The sequence below is a fragment of the Cyprinus carpio genome, chromosome B13, assembly GCF_018340385.1.
Source record: "Cyprinus carpio isolate SPL01 chromosome B13, ASM1834038v1, whole genome shotgun sequence".
NCBI classification, from domain to species: Eukaryota; Metazoa; Chordata; class Actinopteri; order Cypriniformes; family Cyprinidae; genus Cyprinus; species Cyprinus carpio.
Genome location: NC_056609.1, coordinates 2,597,334 through 2,617,327, shown reverse-complemented (window position 1 = coordinate 2,617,327; position 19,994 = coordinate 2,597,334). Strand labels below are relative to the sequence as shown.

The following is a 19,994-nucleotide window of genomic DNA, read 5'->3' as shown; positions in this document are numbered from 1 at the left end:
AGCTGGCACTCAGCTGAGTATACTTCAGATAACTGCAATAAGTGTATTGATTTATTTTATTTTATTTGCAGTAATATTATTTATTTTTTACAGTACATCACAATGCAACATCCATTTTTATGTTTGCAATTATTCAGGTATAAATCCATCAGAATATTGTAAAGATGATTACCAAGCATGTGGAATCATTGTGCCATTAAGCAATATCTCAGCCTCAGTCTCAGTTTTGCAGTGAAAATAATCACCAATAAATATTATGCAATAGTCAGCGACAGCATTGGTATGATTGCCTGTAAATATTTTAATGCACAAGAAATGAATATGGAGTAAACATGCAAATATTAAGTTCAACAATGATGCAGTATATATTTGTGTATTCTGTTTAAAAAAAAAAAAAAAAAAAACCTTTGGCATCAAGTGCCTTTTATAGATTTATAAATGAGAGCTCACAGTATCTCTGTCTTGAAATTGTTTAGGCTTAAAGTTAGGCTTAAAATGCAACATACCAGTATATCATCTGCGATAATATGGTACAGTAGGTGGCCAACCAAAATTAGCTTTTTGCCGCCGCAAAGTGCATTTGCAGCTTTTGACCGCTAAGTGGTGCTTTAACCTTTAAGTTATCGAACAACCGCATCAAAGCACATTTTCGCAAATAGCCGTCAGCTTTGCCTCACCGATATGTTACATTTGACTGCTGCAGTCAGAGGAAAATGAAAGAAAAACACTGTAGTTAAATTATTGAATTTTCACAGATGAAAGTTTAGTACTTATGAAGTTATGTGCGTTTCTAAGAACAAATTCAAGCAGGATAAATGTCAAGCCTATGAGCCTTTGCTTATATTTACTCTAAGCTACACAGTATTACACCTTATTTTAGATTTGACACATTTAATAGGTGTGCAGTATTGTTTATATAATATGAATTATGTGTATAAATATTTGTTTTTTCTCACATTTTTTTATTGTTACCAAATTCTGTTTTGCATGTCTAATTATTTGAACACATAAAATAACTTATTTTTTTTCTTAAAGAAGCCTAATGATTTTTTCCCCCTCAAAAATTCTTATTCAAAAAAAAAATTCTTATAATTCAAAAAAACTTCTTTTGGCAAACAAAGGGGATTTACTATTAAAATTAAAACATGGAAGAAATGTGTGATTATTCCTTAAAAAATAATGTTTGTTTCATTTTAGTAGTAGTAGTAGGCTATGTACATTCTGCTGAACAATAGACTTCAAACCGGACTTTTATTTTGACGGGTTGCCATGAATACCTTTACAATTCTGTGCATATGATATGATGCGATTGCTCAAATCAAATGGTCAAATGCTCATGAAGAGATCCTCAGAGCAGTTCTGGAGATTTTCTTCATGTGTTTTCATCCTCATTTAGTGAGACGGCAGACGCTGTAATCACGGCGAGCGTCAGGCACTAAACTGTGAATTCTGTTTTTATGAATGGATTCTGCGATTCCGTCCGCGTTTTCCGCATCGTGGAAAACATAGGGCCCTACAATTATACCAGCACAATGTATACTCTCACACTTTAACTGCTTCTAAAATGAAAGAAATGAAAGAGCAGCTCTGAGTCAAAGAAAACTCACTGGTATCACACACACTCCGGACGCGTCGCGTTCAACTCGAGCAGTGGTCTAAAACAGTTTATTTATTCACCAAACGGACAATTCATTACGTACATTATGTACATTAACAACGATTCAGGCGAATGTAATGTAATTTAACGGAAAACTATGTGAATTGCGCTCTGAGGCAGGGCAGGATTTTCTGTCTGAAGTGTCTCACTCTGTTCAGCGTGCAGCATCACGTGTCTAAACAAATAGCACGTGCTGTCAGTGATTTCAACCACTAGAGGCTGCTCTCACACTGTATAATGAAAACAGACCCTTCTCAGCCACTCCGCAACCCGGAAAAAAAAATGGTGTGTGTCATATTCCTTAAAATATCAGAGTGCAAGATTTGCGCGGCGTGCATGATGCTGAGTGTGATGCGCAGCATTTATTCTTATTTTTCTACATATTTTATCTTTATTTTGGATAATTGCATGTAAAAAAAAAAAAAAAACATTTACTTTGTAATGCACAAAAAAACTTCCAATCTTATTCACAGTCTATTGCATTTTATAATTATTTGTACAATAATATTTAACTTAACCTGCTTTATATCTTTATTATTTCATGCAAAAGAGATTTATTAAAACAAGTTTATAAGAGTCATGCATCTGTTTAATCTTGATCAAGAACAACAAATGATCAATGATTTGAGTGACATCATCCGTTAGATCATTTTAAAACGTCAAATAGCCTTCAATTTACAGGTTATAACTGCATCTGTCTCGGATGAATACTTGTGACGATTATTTTTTTTTTAATGCGGATCCCGTACTGTAACCGAAAATAAATGTGCTCTATTATTATTCATATTTAAGTGTTTGTGTGAAAATTATTACTGTGCATGCATGACAGGGAGGCGCCCTCTCGATCACTTGATTTTTTTCCTTAAAATGAAATAACTTAAAATTAGGGTGCCTCACATACATGAGAAATATATATACAGAAAGCTTGAAATGTAAGCATTATTTGATCTGTGAAGGTTGCATTTCTCTTTAAAGGCGCGTACAGGATACTGTGGAGTTGCACCTGACAAGAAAACATTTGTTTATTAATAAATGATTAAAATGTCTCCTTTTTCACAATTATTAGGCTACTTCTGCCTGTGCCTTGTGGCAAACTTAATGTGTGTGCTTGAGCGCTGAAGATATTAAGGCTCATTATGGATTATAGATGTTAATTTAATAAATGTGCGATTAGTTGAATAAATGACTTAAATGAACGACTAGGCTACTAGTAACTAGAAAAATCTAATGTGGTGGGCAGACCTATTAAATACCCTTTAGACATCTCTGTTAAAGTTTTTAAAGCATTTTATACAGGTTTGCATAAATTCTGAGAAGATTCTGAGACTGCAATATATTTTCACATTTGTATTGCCAAAACGACTGCAGCGTTGCCGCGAACAATTAAAACTGAAAATAGTAGCTACAAAGCAACAAATACATTAAGAACAAATGGTTTTGTCTCTTTGGCAGATGTGCATCTCTTTCGGCAGTTTCTTTGTCTCTTTCTCTCAGAGATCCTCATCTCTCCAGAAAAAAACAAAAACAAACATATTATATTGTAATGTATGTAATACTCTGTATACAGTTGCAAAAATGACTACTACTTTACTTTTACTAAACCTGCTCTGCAAGTTTGAAACCCTCATAAGACAATGTCCATATAAAAAGCAAGAGATTAACACCTTTATTTCAACCCCTACAAGCTATACAGAACAAACCCCAACCCCTTCCAGCTGAACTGAATTCGGTCTGTTTTTTGGCTGCAAGGAACAGTGTGTTGTCATGTTACTGGGTTGAAATGTACTGCCTGCATGCACTCACAGCAGCCCTACTCTTTTTATTAATTATTTTCTTGCAGCCCATATTATTATTTTCACCAGACCATAATAATAACAAATTCACAATTGATAATCAATCATTCTTTTTGCGAAAATCATTGTTATTTGTGAAAGTAGGCGTTTCAGGAAGGCTTTAAGACCAAGCGGAATCCTCTGCCAGCTGCTCCGCTTTACAGCGAGTGTGACTCGCGCTAACTGCACCCAGCTTCAAAGTCCACAAGTTTTGATTTTACAAAATCAGTGTGAGGCGAATACAACTTATTGATCATGAGCCCAACATTTATCAAGGCAGGAAAACATTCAGTCTACCTGAAGGAAGACGTATTTCATTGTAAGTTAATGCTGTTAAATAGAGAGTTAAAAAAAAAAAAAAAAAAATAGTGTAGGCTATTCTTAAACTTGGACCTCATTATTGAAGTACAAATCCAAACACCAGAAGCAACCTACACTCTCTAAGTGTTCTTTCATTGAAAAGTGTGCATTTTATTTATTCACAGGCTATATGGTTGAAATAATATTTTAGTTCAAAACTTTAAGTGCCATTGTTAAAAAAAAATAAAAAAAAAAAAAGCTTTTTTGATTAACGTTTCATTGACCTTTAGTTGTTATGTTAAAATTCCATGCCATTTGTAATTTCACAGTATTTTCACCTTCTAAATTACTACCCTTGTAAAGTCACAATTCTATAATGGTAAAATTTTCTCAGGCCGATGCCATTTTTTTGTATGACATTATTTATTTATTTATTTATTTTAGAATAATTGAAATCAATGAAATGAAAACATTTAGCTTTTAATCCGTGTGTGTGTGTGTGTGTGTGTGTGTGTGTATATATATATATATATATATATATATATATATGTATGTATGTAATGACTGTTAAATAACAATAGCATGCGTAAGAGCCTTTGTGTAAAGGTCTTTCTTTTAATTTTTGATGCGTAGACTGTAGCCTAAGACTATCCCACTTCTTGAAATTAAATCACTGTAAATTTTCTAATGGTTTTTAAGGATGTTTCTATGTTATATTATAATGTTATTGTTGTTTTACTTCGTCCTTTCATCTCCATTTACAAACCAACATTTTAAAATTAGGCTACAGTCAGTTTGCAATCCGTCCCTTTGTGCCACCTGGTGGCAGTTTTGTGAATTAATTTAACACAGGACTGACTTTCAGTTAACGCTGCGGCCCTGCGGTACACTCGGCAGTAATACCCATTCTGGTTGTCCACCTACTGTAAGTGTTGTTTTAATGATGTGCTATTTGACATTATCGAGTATTTCAAAAAACACACCCAGAGAGCAGTGTTGAGTCCGAGTCCACTTTGTCCGAGTCCACGATTCCAAGTTTTTAATCAATGGAGTGCGAGACCTTTATTAATGTCTTTGTATTCAATTTAAGATGTACATTTTTTAAAAAATATGTATATATATATTACTCGTGACATCGATTCATCTGTACTTTGAAAAATTTCTGCATCCAAAATATCAGAGTCCGAATCGAGTCCATCAGAGTCTGTCCAAGTCCAAGTTCATTCACATTGCAGTCCGAGTCCCGAGTCCAAGTACCCCATCTCTGCCAGAGTGCACACATGCAATTGTAGACAGCAAAAATGCCTCTGTATGTTTTATTACTCTTATCTCTCGTGTGCTGAGATGGCAAGACAGATTAGCGATCCTGAAGGGTGCATGGCTGGCCTTCCCCTGTGAAATATACGCAGGATAATGTCACACTGCTGTTTTTCCTGACTTCAGTCCGGCCCCGTCTGCCAGGAGAAGGAACCTCAACCCAGTCCTTAGGAGGATGACAGCACCGGGTATACAGCCATTTCTCATGTATCCAGCGATAATTAAACTACGGCACAATGGTGAGCAGATGATGTTCAACTCTACTCAGAAAGCAGAGGATTTTATCAGCTCACTGCCACAGAAGAAGGCATCTTAACTGCCCAGGAGAGGAGAATAACAAGGTGGATATGGACACTTAAAGGGATACTCCACCCCAAAATGAGAATCCATATCAGCGTATGCTGTGTATGCTCTTCTGTATCAACTGCGCCACAAGGATGCACTGTTTCTATGTGTATTTAGCTTTGATTTGAAAGAATCTGATAAGCTTTAAAATCTTTTCTTGGAGCTAATGTAGAGAAGGTTTGATTACTAGTTCTTGACACTGCGGGCTTTTTGTGGACATGTTTTGCGTTGGAGTGGATCGATCACGTATCCAAATATTTTTCTGTTTTCTTTTCTTTCTTTTTTTTAGGCAGACCTATATTATCGTTAATGTGTGGTCTGTTTTGATTCTTGTTCAAAGTTGTTTGTCGTTCCTTTTTTTGTGCTACTTTTATTTTATAAAACACATTAATATCTGTATTTATTTCATTTGAATTTCAAAAGGATTGCGCACTCGGGTGGTTTGGCATATAGAGTTACTTTAAGAAGATCTCATTTTGGCGGGATTGGATTACGCCGTGTTCTGGTCGACCGTCTATTTCCTTGGTGTGTGGTGGAATTGTTGATCGCATTACAATGCCTTTCTCTGTCAAATCTGTTTGTAATCAGTAATTATCTGACCTTAATTTTTCTGTTGACTTGGTAGAAAGCGTGGTCTAACCTCAATTTAACCTCTAAAAACTTGGCTCATCGTCTTATATATTTCAAAGTTATTCATAGAGCATGTATAATAACTCCTTGCAAAAGATTAAAAATTAAACTACAATCATATTACAATTGCCATTTCTGTAATACTACGTCAGCAGGTACTTTTCTTCATATGTTTGGGGAGTGTCCTGTTCTGTTAATAAACTATGGACACATGTAAACATTGTTTTATCCACTTTACAACAAACTGATTTATATGGTTAAGCCAACTTTATGTCCCATTAATGTACAGCGGCACAAATTGATGGGGCCGAGCCGGAGACTGTTGATTTTGGCAGTGTTCTTTTTCTAAAGCACTGGATTATATAGAGCAGCGCTTCCCAAACCTGTCCTGGAGGCCCCCCTGCCCTGCACTTTTTGTATGTCTCTCTTATCTAACACACCTGTTTCCACTCATCGGCTCATTAGTAGAGACTGCAAGAACTAAACTGGGTGCGTCTGATTAGGGAGACATATAAAATGTGCAGGGCAGGGGGGCCTCCAGGACAGGTTTGGGAAGCACTGATATAGAGGATGTCTGTTGTTGTTGTTTGTTGTATGTATAGAAATAAATAAAATTTTTATCACAAAATAGAAAAGGGCCGATCCATCATCTGGGATGAGGCATGTGAGGCCCCCTTCAACTGCTTACATGAGGTACTGACAAATGGTCCAGTACTGACATACCCTGATGCAAGCCAGCTGTTTATCATAGACACCGATGCCAGCAGTGTTGGTGTAGGTTCAGTGTTGCCCCAAGAAGGGGATGATGGAGAACACGCCATTGCATACTTCAGCTGAATAATGACTGGGAATTATGGGAATTATGATTGGTGTCGTGATCCTATAGGTAGACGTGGATCAGCTGAGTGTCAGCTGATGCGAGCTTGACTAACATAGCCTGCCAGAACTATCGCTATGCTCCATTTACTTTTTGTCCCTCAAGAAAGCTTGAGAATAGTTGGAAATCATATCTTGAGTACTTTCAATCGGGAGGTGGCTGTCTTGATTTTTATTTTTTATTTTTTGTAAAAAAATTATCTGTTAGTAAAAAAATATAAAAATAATAATAATAAAAATGTGTCCCACATATGTAAAATTGTAACAGTCTATGTTTTAGTCCATTGGCTGAGATTGATTTTAACTACACCCCTACATTTATGATCAGGAAATATTCCTATGTCCTCCATCTCTCATAGCTACAAGGCGAGTAGATAGGCAGGCCCCATCATTTTGTGATAAATGTGTTCAAAAGTTTGAAAAATCTGTGTGTAACTTTAAGGAACATCAGTACCGAACACCTTTTTTCTGCAATTAAGCACACTTTTAGCACACAATTAAGCACACTTATTACAAGTTTTTCCATAACATTTTGTTTTTAAATGTGTACCACTGTTCAGAATTGTGCTAGCTAATCATGTGCTGATTAGCATCTTTGAGCTAGGTTTAAAAGTATCTAAAATTATCAAAGTATTAAAACGTCATTATTTTTTTCGGTTTTGACAAAAGGGAACACAAAATCCTCATATTTGTGGGAAATAAAGAAAATTTTAGTACAGTTATGCAATTTATTCATTTATTTGTATTTTAGAATGTTTTAGTAGCGTTTTAGTATGAACGTTAAAATTCTGTTACGTGATGTGGTCGCTACCAAAGCATTGCTGTTATTACCGAAAATGTGCAGTCACTACTGAAACTTGTGATGCTTTGTCATCAATAAAGAATACTGAATTATCAACTAAGATGTTATGATAGTTTTTGGTACAATGCATATTCAAACTAATAAATCCTTGACTTTGAAATCAGTACAATCAACTTTTTGCTTTTTACAAAGAAAAATTTGATTCAAAATACAAAAAATCTCATAAATTACACTAGAAATATTGTTAAAAATGTAATTGTCATTGATTTACCTTGATTGATTAAAAAAAGAATAATAAAATGTATAAAAAAATATTTATTTACATTACAATATAGATGTAAGCAAAGTCTTAATAGGTCAATATAACCCTTTTAATTAAATTATTATTACTGTGTTTCGGTAGTGACAAATTTGGGGAGAAGATAAATATTCAAAAACTTTCTGAAAATACAATATGAGAATTAACTGCACAGTTACTAGAAATGTGTACCTTGGATATTATACAATTTGTATACATACAATAAAATTAAATAAAAAAAAGAAATAAAAGAAGTTTCCAACTCAGACTTTCTGACCAATTCTGTACATTTAGCTTTGTAAGAAATATTGTAAGAAATGAGAAGTGAGAAGTAGTGAGAAGGCATTCAGTACATACATTTTATTAGTTAATATCACAGCTTAAGAGTTTGAAAATGCAGAACTGTGTCAAAAACATATAAAGTAAAATGTAAAATAATGTGAAGACAGATGGAGGTCACTAACTTTCTGTTTTTGTGTCCTTAGGTCAAACTTGTGGTGGCTTGGTACAAGGTCTCAATGGAACTATAGAGAGTCCTGGCTTTCCTCATGGCTATCCCAACTATGCCAACTGTACGTGGATCGTAATCACTGGAGAGCGGAACAGGATACAATTGTCATTTCACACCTTCGCTCTGGAGGAGGACTTTGACATTGTCTCCATCTATGATGGACAACCACAGCCGGGCAACCTGAAGATGAGGTGAGACTTATGCTCCTTATTTCCTCATTGCTGTAGCTTTGCAATGCCTTTGTTTTGGCCTTACATACATGGACACATGCATTTTTTATGGATTGTAATTTTTGAAAGTATTTCTCCATGTTTTTCTTGAGTGGAGGCTTTTTGTCAGATACCCCATGAATATCCCCACACAAAACACAGAAAGTGCTTGATTTTCATTTTTTATGACTGCACTTTATTGAAATATAACTTATCTAGCACCATCCTATACAGTCGGTGGTGGGTCTGTCAGATGCAGCTAAAGGAGAAAAATTGCATTAAATTACAGTTACAAATGTATAACACAATCACAAATGCAGTTCTACCAGAAAGACTCTGAGAAGATATTGTAACAAATCATCCATTTATTAATGACCCAGCAAGCTATATATATGATAGTATTTGTCGTAGGCCCCATCCGTAACTAGCAGTCCGAGGGTACGGATTCAGCATTTCCTGCCTGAAGATGAAGGCAGGGGCGCAGCCGACCCCCGTGAGGTTTTAGGAGGGACCATCCTGGTGGTGGTGGGGTGGTTGGAGGGGAAGAAACATCCTGCGGTGGTAAAGAAGATGGAGAGAAGAAGCTTTCTTATTGGTGGAGGGAGGAAACCCATCTTGGTGGTGGAGGGGTGGATGGTGGTGAGTGAAGCGTTCAGCATCTGCAAACTCAGACAAGTGTAAGCACAGGTCCTTTATACTTCTATTATTAGAACTTGATTGGACAATTGAGAAGGTAATAAGTGACGCTAACAATTGAGTCTTCCCGGCAGAACTTATGCTAAAGCTTCCATTTCTTGAAATTATCATGGGTCAATTTATGTTTCCTGAAGAAAGCTGTCAGAAGGATATATTGGGAAGTTTGAAGTGTCTATTAAATTAAAGATTTAATTAGATTAAAAAATGATTAAGAGAGACAAAAACAGAACAAAGTGCAGAACAAAGTACAGAGGCCCAAAAATGGATAGTGTAGATTAAAAATGTTTTTAAATGAGAGCGGTTGATGCAAATATTTACGTAAAGATAGATGGACATATGGTCTAATAAAGGCAACCCAATCCCATCCAAAAATGTGAAAAACACAATGATTGCATCGATTGTCTGCAGTCCGTATAGAAACACAGCAATTCAATCAATAATGCCACTGATGCAGCCCCTCTAGTCACTGTATCACCAGCGTTTCATAAGGAAGCCATTTCTCTTCAGAGCTGTGCTCTTCACAACGCTGTGTCAGTAACTGTCACTATAGGACCTCTCTACCACAGCACCATGCTACAGGTGACTGACATTTAGCTAGCATGTGCCTCAACAGAGACTGACACAAAACATGAACTGACTACTGTTCAAACAGATAAAACTTGAAACCTGGAGCCTCATTTATACAATGTTGTGTGGAAACCATCATACATTTAATCTAATATTCTTACTCAATTTTGCATACATGTAATTCAACAACTGGGATGAAGGGGAGTCAGGGCTGAGCAGAATCAGTGGATACTAAGGAGACTCAGGGCTGGGCCAAATCAGCGGAGACGAAGGAGCCAGGTGAACAGATGGGGTCAGTGCGGATAGGAGTCTCTGGGAGCAGACATCTTTACATTACAGAAATATCTCTAAGGATAGCAAGCCCACTTAATTTACTTCAGCGGTAAGAGGATGAGTGGGTCTTCACTCTATGCCTGCGAACTCCACGAGAATGCCCTCTAGGATGGACGTGGGTGCTGGCTCTTGCACCAGACTCCCAGGTGAAAAAAGTCACTGGTGTGGTCCTCAAGGGACCAATCCCCCTGGGTGACGAGGAGACATGCTGCTGGCAGATCCATATAATTATGGGTTCATTTTTTTTCTATCAGGCTTGCTTCCACAAAGGCAAGGAGAGATGAATGATTGTATTTAGCAGCACTTTAATTCTTCCAAAAACAAGGAATATAAGAGAAACAAACCATTAATATAACAACAAGAACAGACAAACAAGGACTGAAACTCAGGACTATAAATGCAAAGAAACAAACAAGGACCAAATGAGACTTATCAGTTAACTCAAGAGTAACCAAGGTAACAATTGGGTACCTACAGAAACAAACAGGCACACACCAGGAAACTAGGTCAACTAAGGTAGACAGTGTTAAAAACGTCTCGGTTACGTATGGTAACCCTCGTTCCCTGAAGGAGGGAACGGAGAAGACACGTCGGTGACCGACGAAAATGGGATATCGCATTTTCGCCGGTCACCGACGTGGCGTCGAGAGTGACTGACTGAAAGGGAACTCAGAAGACCAGGAGACTATTCGTTATTCTCAGCAGGACTCTTTATTGAGAATGCACTGTGTGGTGCTGCAGTCATCAAAAGTCTGACTAAGGAAGTGACCACTTAAAGAAAACATCTAAACACAATACAGGAAATAAACCACTGACTGTGATCTTCAGCAAACCAACTCCCCAAAGATGACAGTACCCAAATGGTTTGAGCTGCACCTGGCTGAGAGAACTAAAGATGTATAAACATTCACATGTAGTTAACTCTCAGTATGAAGATTAGAGACTTGCAGAACCTCCTCTCTGAAAACTGTATTGAATTTAATCAGTAAACAAATGCCAACATGTTCACCTTGAATGCCCAATACAATGTAGATCACCTTAGTTTTTCATATGATGTAATGTCAGGATGTAGAATCAGCAGATCTTAAACAGATTCTTATTTTTTTTTTTTTACTTCTGTTGATCGTATAGAGGTTTTACGTATTACATTAAACTTCTGGTGATTGTATAGGTTTTTCATATGGTCATATAGTCTTTACCACAGAGTTGGACCCCAAGGCATGTTACACTTTGGTTCTTCCCTGGGCTCCTCACTGGTCTGTGTGTCTTAGTCTGTCTCTGTAGATATTATGCCCATTGTATAATATGAGACATGAGTTCCTTATTTACAACCAAGATGCATATATTTCCAAAAATCCCTAAAATAATGCAATTGCTACATTTCTATCCTCCAATGAAACATCAGTCCTAGTAGACATCATAACAGAGGATGGGTGACTGGATGGAATACTCTGGCGCAGAAGAGAACCACATTTACTGGTCTGTAGTGGTTCTTTGGATAGAGTAACACTCACCAAATCATTGTTCAGCTGAAAAAAGGATCTGTAATTCAGTCTGCAACGATGTGCGGTGAGAAGCTCTATCCGGGTCACGGCACCAAAACTGTTGGAAACTCAGAAGCAAAGACCAGGAGACTCTTGTTTATATTCAGCAGGACTCTTTTTTGAGAATGCGCTGCGTGGCACTGCAGTCATCAAAAGTCTGACTAAGGCAGGCATACATTGTATTTTATAGGCATTCAATGGGCAGTACTTAAAGGTGTTGACCTGACACGTAGTCTCAGAAGTGACCACTTAAAGAAAACATTTAAAGACAATACAGGAAATAAATCCCTGACTGTGAGCTTCAGCAAACCTACTCCCCAAAGATGACAGTACCCAAATGGTTTGAGCTGCACCTGGACACGAGAACTAAGGATGTGTAAACATTCACATGTTGTTAACTCTCAGTATTAAGATTAGAGACTTGCAGAACCCCCTCACTAGAAACTATATTGAACTTAATCAGTAAACAGATTCCATCATGTTCATCTTGAATGGCCAACACAATGTAGATTACCTTAGTTTTTCATATGATGTAATGTCAGGATGTAGAATCAGCAGATCTTAAATGGATTTTTAAATTTGTAATACCACAATAGGAAATAAACATCCATGTGACACTACCTTAGATGTAGAGGGCAGAGTGCTATCTATGGCTATCTTGTGATCACAAAAAGAGCTAAATTAGTTAGTTGCTGAGGTAAATGTTGAACTTTGGCAGTTGCGATAGGTTCTGGTTCAGATTAATTAGACTCTGTCCACTCTTGTTGATTGTATGAGAAATATATGTGTGGTTTCTTTTTTGAATAGTCTTACGTACCGATACCAGTGAAAATCCACGGTTTTTGGTTTTATACTTATTTACAATTGTGTTTAAAGTTTTTCTACAAGTAATACAATTATGAAAAACAGTAAACAAGTTTCACCCAAATTTAATTTGTCTTTTAAATAATGAAATTTAAACACATTTTATTTTTTGTCAAATAAAGGGGATTTGCTATTAAAAATAAAACATGGAAGAAATATTGTGTGATTTATTTCTTTAAAAAAATAAAGTTTTATTAATTTTTTCAACAGTAGTAGCAGTATCACATACATTATACTAAATAATAGTAATATTTCTAGCACAATGCCTTTATGTAAACATGAACTTTTATTTTGAAATCTCCCAGTAATTGCAACAGAAAAACGTCAATTCGCAAATTATTTTTCTGCCAGCAGGAGGCGCTTTAAGAGCGGGAGAGATACAGGATTCTCCGGGTAACGGCTGCAAAACAGCGCTGAGCTCACAAACGCTGCCTTATCAAGCATTACATGCGAAATGAAAATGAAATCGAAAATTTTCTAAATACAGTCGGTTTCCTTCTGAAATACAGTGATTTAAAAACACCCGCATCGGTTTTTGATTTTGAAACGTGCAGTGATCATGAATGAAGTCAAAGCCTTTTGGAAAATCTATTTGTGGCGGTCAGTTTTGATATTGTAATAAATCAATGTGTGGAAACCCTGGGTTGCCGTGAATACCTTTAAATTGACACTAGTTTTACTCAAATGAAACGGTAAAATGCTTGTGAAGTGACTCAGAACAGTTCTGGTGATGTTGTTTATGTATTTATGTCCTCATTGAGACGCAGATGCTGAAATTACTAAAAGCGTCACACGCTTCAGTCTATGTAGTAAACTAACCCACACATCTCTGCCATTCATTCATTAGACGCGCAGAACATGCAAGATTCATATTTCGTGACTGTCCATATTAAAATGTAAGTTTCATTCTCATGACTGGATTTTGAGATTCCGTCCGCGTTTTCTGCTTCGCGGAAATCATAGCTCTGTATGCGTCAAGAACCGGGTTGACCGGGTGCTCGGTACCACCGGTACTTAAAGAAACCTGGTACCGTGACATTTTCATTTTTTTAGTACCGACTTGGTACCGAAGTACCGGGTCTTTTGACAACACTAGTCTTACCTGTTGGAATGACCTGTGGACTAAAGGTGCAATAGGTGATTGTCTTCAGAAACATTTTTTATGCTGGTTGCAAGTCTCTTCACATCCCGAAAGCATTCATTCCTGTTATTGTATTACTTTTACTAACTATACTATGAAGTTTTCTCACCGGTGAATAACACATGATGTATTGTAGTAATGTTGTCTCTAGTCGTCTGGTCTCTGTGTGTATATGCCTCAGCGGGCGTGGCTTTGGACAGCGATTTACAGGGACAGTGAGATGTTCACTTTCACAAATCTTCTCACAAATGCAGTGATGTGCATATGTTTTATGTTCTGTAAACGTTATATACAGGATTTGGGGAGTTCTCAGTATGTCAGAACAAACAATTAACCAGGAGTTCAGTGAGAGGAACACTTAATTGCCTTTATTCTCAAAGTGAGGGAGGGATAAGGAAAAATTGTAACTAAGGAATTACTCCCTTCTTAGACTGGACCTTGGTGCAACAAATTCTGGAAGGAGGGCAAAAGAGATAGAGGGAGTAAAGGAAGATCAGGCTATGCATGTCCCCATGAAAAACATCTGCCCTCAAGCATTTGTCTTTGCTAGGTCTTGTCCAGTATCTGGGCTGTGGGACATCCAGCACTCTGAGTCTGCTCACCTCGCCTGCAGTTATCTTATTGAGACCTCTGGTTCTCTTTTATGTGATTGAGGTTTGTTGTGTCTAACAGCATGCAGCTGAGGCTCCCATTTAGAGGGGGAAAGGTACACACCTGTGCTGGAGAAGCTATCCCTGTTCCTGACCATTCTCACTGAATAGCCCAGCCTCAGTCATGGCCTCTTCTAATGGTGCTCTCCATGGTGCTGAAGGTGCATATACTGTATGCTGCTATGTGGAGGACCATACCTTTTTCTGACCAACACATTTCCCTGTTTTGTGTACCTTGTGTTTTTGTTATTTGAATTTTTAAGAGTTCTTTTCCAGTTGATTGTGCCATTGTTTTCTTGGCCTTTTGTAGCTTTCTGGTTGATTATCTCTCTGATTGTGTCCAGGTGTGTCTTGTTAGCATATTAACTCCAGGGTATATTAGAGATTGTGTTTCCTTTGTTCTTCAGCTCTCCCTAGTTTCTGAGTTCAACTTTATGACAGTGTTCCAGTCAGCGGGTATTGGAAAGGATCTACCATCTGCATTTCTCCTTCTGGCATCTCAAGTCCATGGCTCAAGCAGATATTGTGCAGAACACAACGGGCAAAGATAATCAGGCACACTTTGCCTGGCTTGTATAGTACTTTTCCACCTGATGCATCCACTGCCACTTTCCCTTTAGTACACTTCACTACTAACCAGGCACAGAGATGGACTGTGTTACTGTGGTCTTCTTTGACTGTTGGCAGAGTGAACTATGGGGGTGAGAAGCCATTGCTTTAGAACAGCGGTTCATCAGCTCGTGAGAAGTGAGCTCAGAGCATGAAGCTAAAGCTAAAGAGTCATGCTTTGACCCTGTCCACCTTGCAATGACATTAACCTCTTAATTGCTGTACAATAATTTCAAATGAGCTGTACATTAATTGAATGGGAATTCTTCTTGTTAACATACACATAATCATTTGAATAAGTTGCTCACATGGCAATGTGAGTGCAATCTATTGCACCTAAGGCATTGGGAAATCCTGATTGGCTCACAAAGCATCACATGCTGCTGCTCTTTGGCAGTGTATGGGAGCTTAATGTAACAACTGGACAAACGGATGAAGCCTTACAGTAGAGCTGACAAAGCTCTACTCACTGACGGCTGGGTTATTCCTGATCGATCACCAATTTCTCTTTGAAATGTTCCCATAACCAGGAACCCAAGGACAAAGAGCACCAGTACCTCCACAGGTATGGCCTGATTGCATGTGGTGCATCTTTGTAAATTAGAGCTTATCGGTATCTTATCAGCCATTCGTCGTTATACACATAGAAATCTGTCAAATCTCTCATCGCACAGTTAGCAATGTCTTCAAGGAACACCAATGCTGCCATTCTGCTTTTTGCAAAACACTGCATTAAAGGCCATTTTATAGCCTGTATATGATAGCTGAACTAATTTAAACATCTGGAGCCAAAGTAGACATAATACATACAGTAAATAGTTTTTAAGTTGGTAAGTGTGTATGTTTTATTTGGAAGAAGTAGCCTAGGATATATTCTTTCTTATTATTGTTTGCTTAGTTCTTGTAATACCCTGACTCTGCTACAAGGAAAAATGCTTACACCTGCTTAGAACCTGACGTGGCGCTAAGTACTTTTCCATATCAAAGACCATTTTTATAAATCTGAACGATGATGTGGATTTTAGAATACACATGCTCTAAGATCAAATCTTTGTGTACAGAGGCCCCAGGAGTCAAATTCATATCTAAATGATAAAATTTTAGTGTGCAGTGAGGCCTAGTTTGTTGCCACGCAGATATCTAAGCCACAGAAGAAATCAGAAGTCAGCAGAATTCAGATGCCATTAAGTGCTCACAGATAAGATGAGTTTGCAGTCCCCTGGATCAAATTAGGAAGATAATTCCACAAGTAAGGAACAATGAACAAAAGCAGTCTGGAAAGTGATTTTGTGCCATTGTGATGGTACCACAAGGTGCTGTTCACTTACCGACCACAGACATCTGGGGATGTAAACTTGTAAGATTATGTTGAGTTAGGAGGGTGAAGAGCCCATGGCTGTTCTGTATTCAAGCATCAGTGTCTTGAACTTGATGCGAACTGCAACTCGTTGCCAGTTTAAAGAGATAAAAAGAGGTGTGATGTAAGCATTCTTGGGCTCATTGAAGACCAATCTTGCTGTTCTAAAATTGTATTGTAGCATCAGAAGCAGTTTGCTTCTTTGCTAGGTTGAGTTGCAGGTCATGTTCTTTCATCCATTTCGAGATATATGGCAGGCAGTCTGAGATCCATGCAGCTACCAAGGGATTGCCTGGTTGTAATGAATGCTGTAACTGTGTCTCATCAGCATACCAATAGTTGGGGAAACCATTGGACTTTCTACATTGTCCAAACTGATCTCACGGCAATTCGTACCTATTTTACCAGGTGGCTAATTCATACAAATTCGTATGAATGACCACACCTATCCCCTCCCAGAAATCATGCAAAATCACGATTTACAGTGCATATACATTTTATGAGCATGTGTGTTCTCTGGTATCAAACCCATGATTGCATGATCATAAGATTGCATATAGTTGTATAACATGATTCTCTACCAACTGAGCTATATGAATCCCTAATTATGATGCAGATAAAAGAGTACAAAGCATTAATGTGAAAGTGTCCTGTTGCCGATAGGGGCACAATTGTAGTATATGCTTTGATGGGTCATATTTCAGGGATTTAGACAAATGACCTATACGGGCGTATTGGTTGGAGGACATGTTGTGTGACCAGTTGATGTACTTTGGATATCTATGGAAAGAAAGATCTGATGTTTAGCTGTACTGCAGTCAAATCTATCAGAATGAGAACTGGTGATTTGGAATCAGCCGTTGCAATCCAAAGAGTTTTAGTGTCCGACAGCGAGGCAGTCACAGTTGACACATGAGCAAGAGTGTCTACTCCCAGAGGTGCTGGAGGCAACAGAAAGAAACAAAGAGGATAACATGGCAGTTCCAAATATCTGTAATAAAATAGCTTAAAGCTAGAAAAAAGGCAACATCTCTAGGCAATAGGCCCTTTTCACAGTGACAGCTTTCCCACAAAGCAGTGTATCTGTACTTCAGTTATACCTTTACACCGGAGACTTCTTGGGAAAATGTAAGGAAAAACTTGAAATATGAAAGACGTTAGTTAAGAGTTAAGACAAATTATGTTAATCTACTTACAGTCGAGTTCTTTTGTGAACGTTTTTCTGCATCTGCTTTAGATGGGTGGCTAGCTCGCTGCAACTGCTTGCTTTCAGATTTGTATGATAACTATTATGTGTCCACACAAAATACACACTTGAAACCTTTTCACTTGATATTTCAGTTTTTGTCATTCCTGTTCAGTCCACGTAGTTCTACAGAATGTTGGACTTCTACAATTACTTAAATTCATCCATTCAATTTCGCTTTAACTATATGTATACTGTGTTTTTACTTTGTGAATTATTATTGATTATTATGATCGATCGTATTTTATTTTCGTTATAGGCTATATGCAATGTGATCTTTAAAAAATAGCTATGACCTGCGTTTTATATTTATTTACACAAATGCTGGCATTAGTTTTTAACTAAAAGCTTTTTATATAAACTTAATATATTTAATATTTATTTCTAAATTACATTAAATAAAAAAAGGGGAAAATTAAAGACCCCATTTTATTGATATTTAAATGTTACAAAACTATTCTTTTACATACAGGTGCTGTATTAAGCAGGACATAAATTACTGAATGAAAAGGCTTTCTGTTACCAAATGTAAATGTCTAAAACGTTTGTTTATTTGAGAAATATATCTAACTAACTTCATCTAACTGCAATAAAGACAGCAAACAGTGCGCGAGAGACGCGGGAATTAGTGACTGCAGTGCTCCGTTTTTAACTCCTCCCTCGACTTCAAGTGGCAAATCTCGCCGATCGGTATTCCGTAAGTTCGTTTAAGATCCCAGACGCCTGTCCCTGAATGAGGACGAGAATAGACAGCAGCAGTCACCCTCTAATCGTATTTGTGGCATACAAGCATTTGGGTGAACTTCATGCTGGTAGCGATAGCGCTTTACTATGCAGGTGGAAGTAAGAATACCCTGCTTTGTGTCAGAATGGAAGTTGCATGATGTCATGTGAAAAGGGCCTATTTATGTTCCATGAAAGTTGCTTGAGATGCCCAAATTTTCCCCTTTAGAACATGACTTCTACCAAGCCAATCCATGATTCAACCAGAGTCTATTGATCTATTGATTTTCAATGGATTAAGTTTTTTTTTTTTTTTACTTTCATGTGTATTTTGCGGTATACAGAAAATTTGAATAGAGCTGTATGGTACATGCAGTCAGGTAAAGATAGCTGGTATAGTGATGTTTTGACATCTCCATGCAATCTTGTTTGGTATCGCACCTTAATTTGTGCGAATTTGTATAAACATGTTGTAAACAAATGTAAATGTTATACATTCACAGTCAGACATTAACAAAATATAATTACTTTAACCAAACAAAATTAAAAATAAAAAGTATTCTGAACATTATCAGTTTTTTTCTTTGGAAAATTTAACTTCACTATATTCCAAAGCATAATGTCATACTTTTTACTGCACTACATTTCATTAATAAAATTTTTTGTTTGTTTTACCTTTAATACTTAAGAACAATAAAATGTAGTATTTTCTTGTACTCAAGTACATCTCTGAATTACTTTTACTAGAGTTAAAGTAATAGATTTCTAATGTAATAAAGTATTCAGTTATATTTAATATGAATTGTAGTGCAGTAAAAAGTTCAATATTATGCTTTGCAATGTTGTGAAGTAAAGTTTTCTAAAGAAAAACACTCTGATAAAGTACAGACAGAGTAAAAATATTTCACTGCTGCCTCTGCTTACAGTTTATGTCTAGTTTTGAATACTATGGACTCCTTATACTATTTGGTTTGGAAAGACACCTAAAAAGGGAGGTGGTGACCTAGTGGTTAGAGAATTTGACTCCTAACCCTAAGGTTGTGGGTTCAAGTCTTGGGCCGGCAATACCACGACTGAGGTGTCCTTGAGCAAGGCACCAAACCCCAAACTGCTCCCCGGGCAGCGCAGCATAAATGGCTGCCCACTGCTCCGTGTGTGTGTTCACTGCTGTGTGTGTGCACTTTGGATGGGCTAAATGCAGAGCACAAATTCTGAGTATGGGTCACCATACTTGGCTGTATGTCACGTCACATTAAAAAAAATACAGAAAATACAGTTTTGTGAGAATCAATCTCAAACTTTCTCAAATCTCAAATCTCAATCTCAAAAATCTCAATCTCAAACTTTATCTTTATTTCAAATTGTGTTTCAAGATTCTCAAATCCCAAATTTACTTGTTTATTTGTTTGGAAATATTCAGATGAAAAAGTGAAGCGCTACTCTAGCCATTTGTCTATTTGAGCCACTCTTAAAATGTTACTGTACTA

At 37.1% G+C, this 19,994-nt stretch overlaps 1 protein-coding gene across 5 annotated transcripts in view; it reads left to right on the top strand.

Annotated features, from left to right (window-relative positions):
- LOC109072910 (CUB and sushi domain-containing protein 1-like) overlaps positions 1 to 19,994 on the top strand; it is a 492,278-nt gene that overhangs the window by 135,949 nt on the left and 336,335 nt on the right. For all 5 annotated transcript variants that reach the window (XM_042736246.1, XM_042736245.1, XM_042736243.1 and 2 more), the window contains exon 2: positions 8,543 to 8,759. In XM_042736246.1, the coding sequence (XP_042592180.1) occupies positions 8,543 to 8,759 (217 nt within the window). The remainder of the gene's footprint in view (positions 1 to 8,542; positions 8,760 to 19,994) is intronic.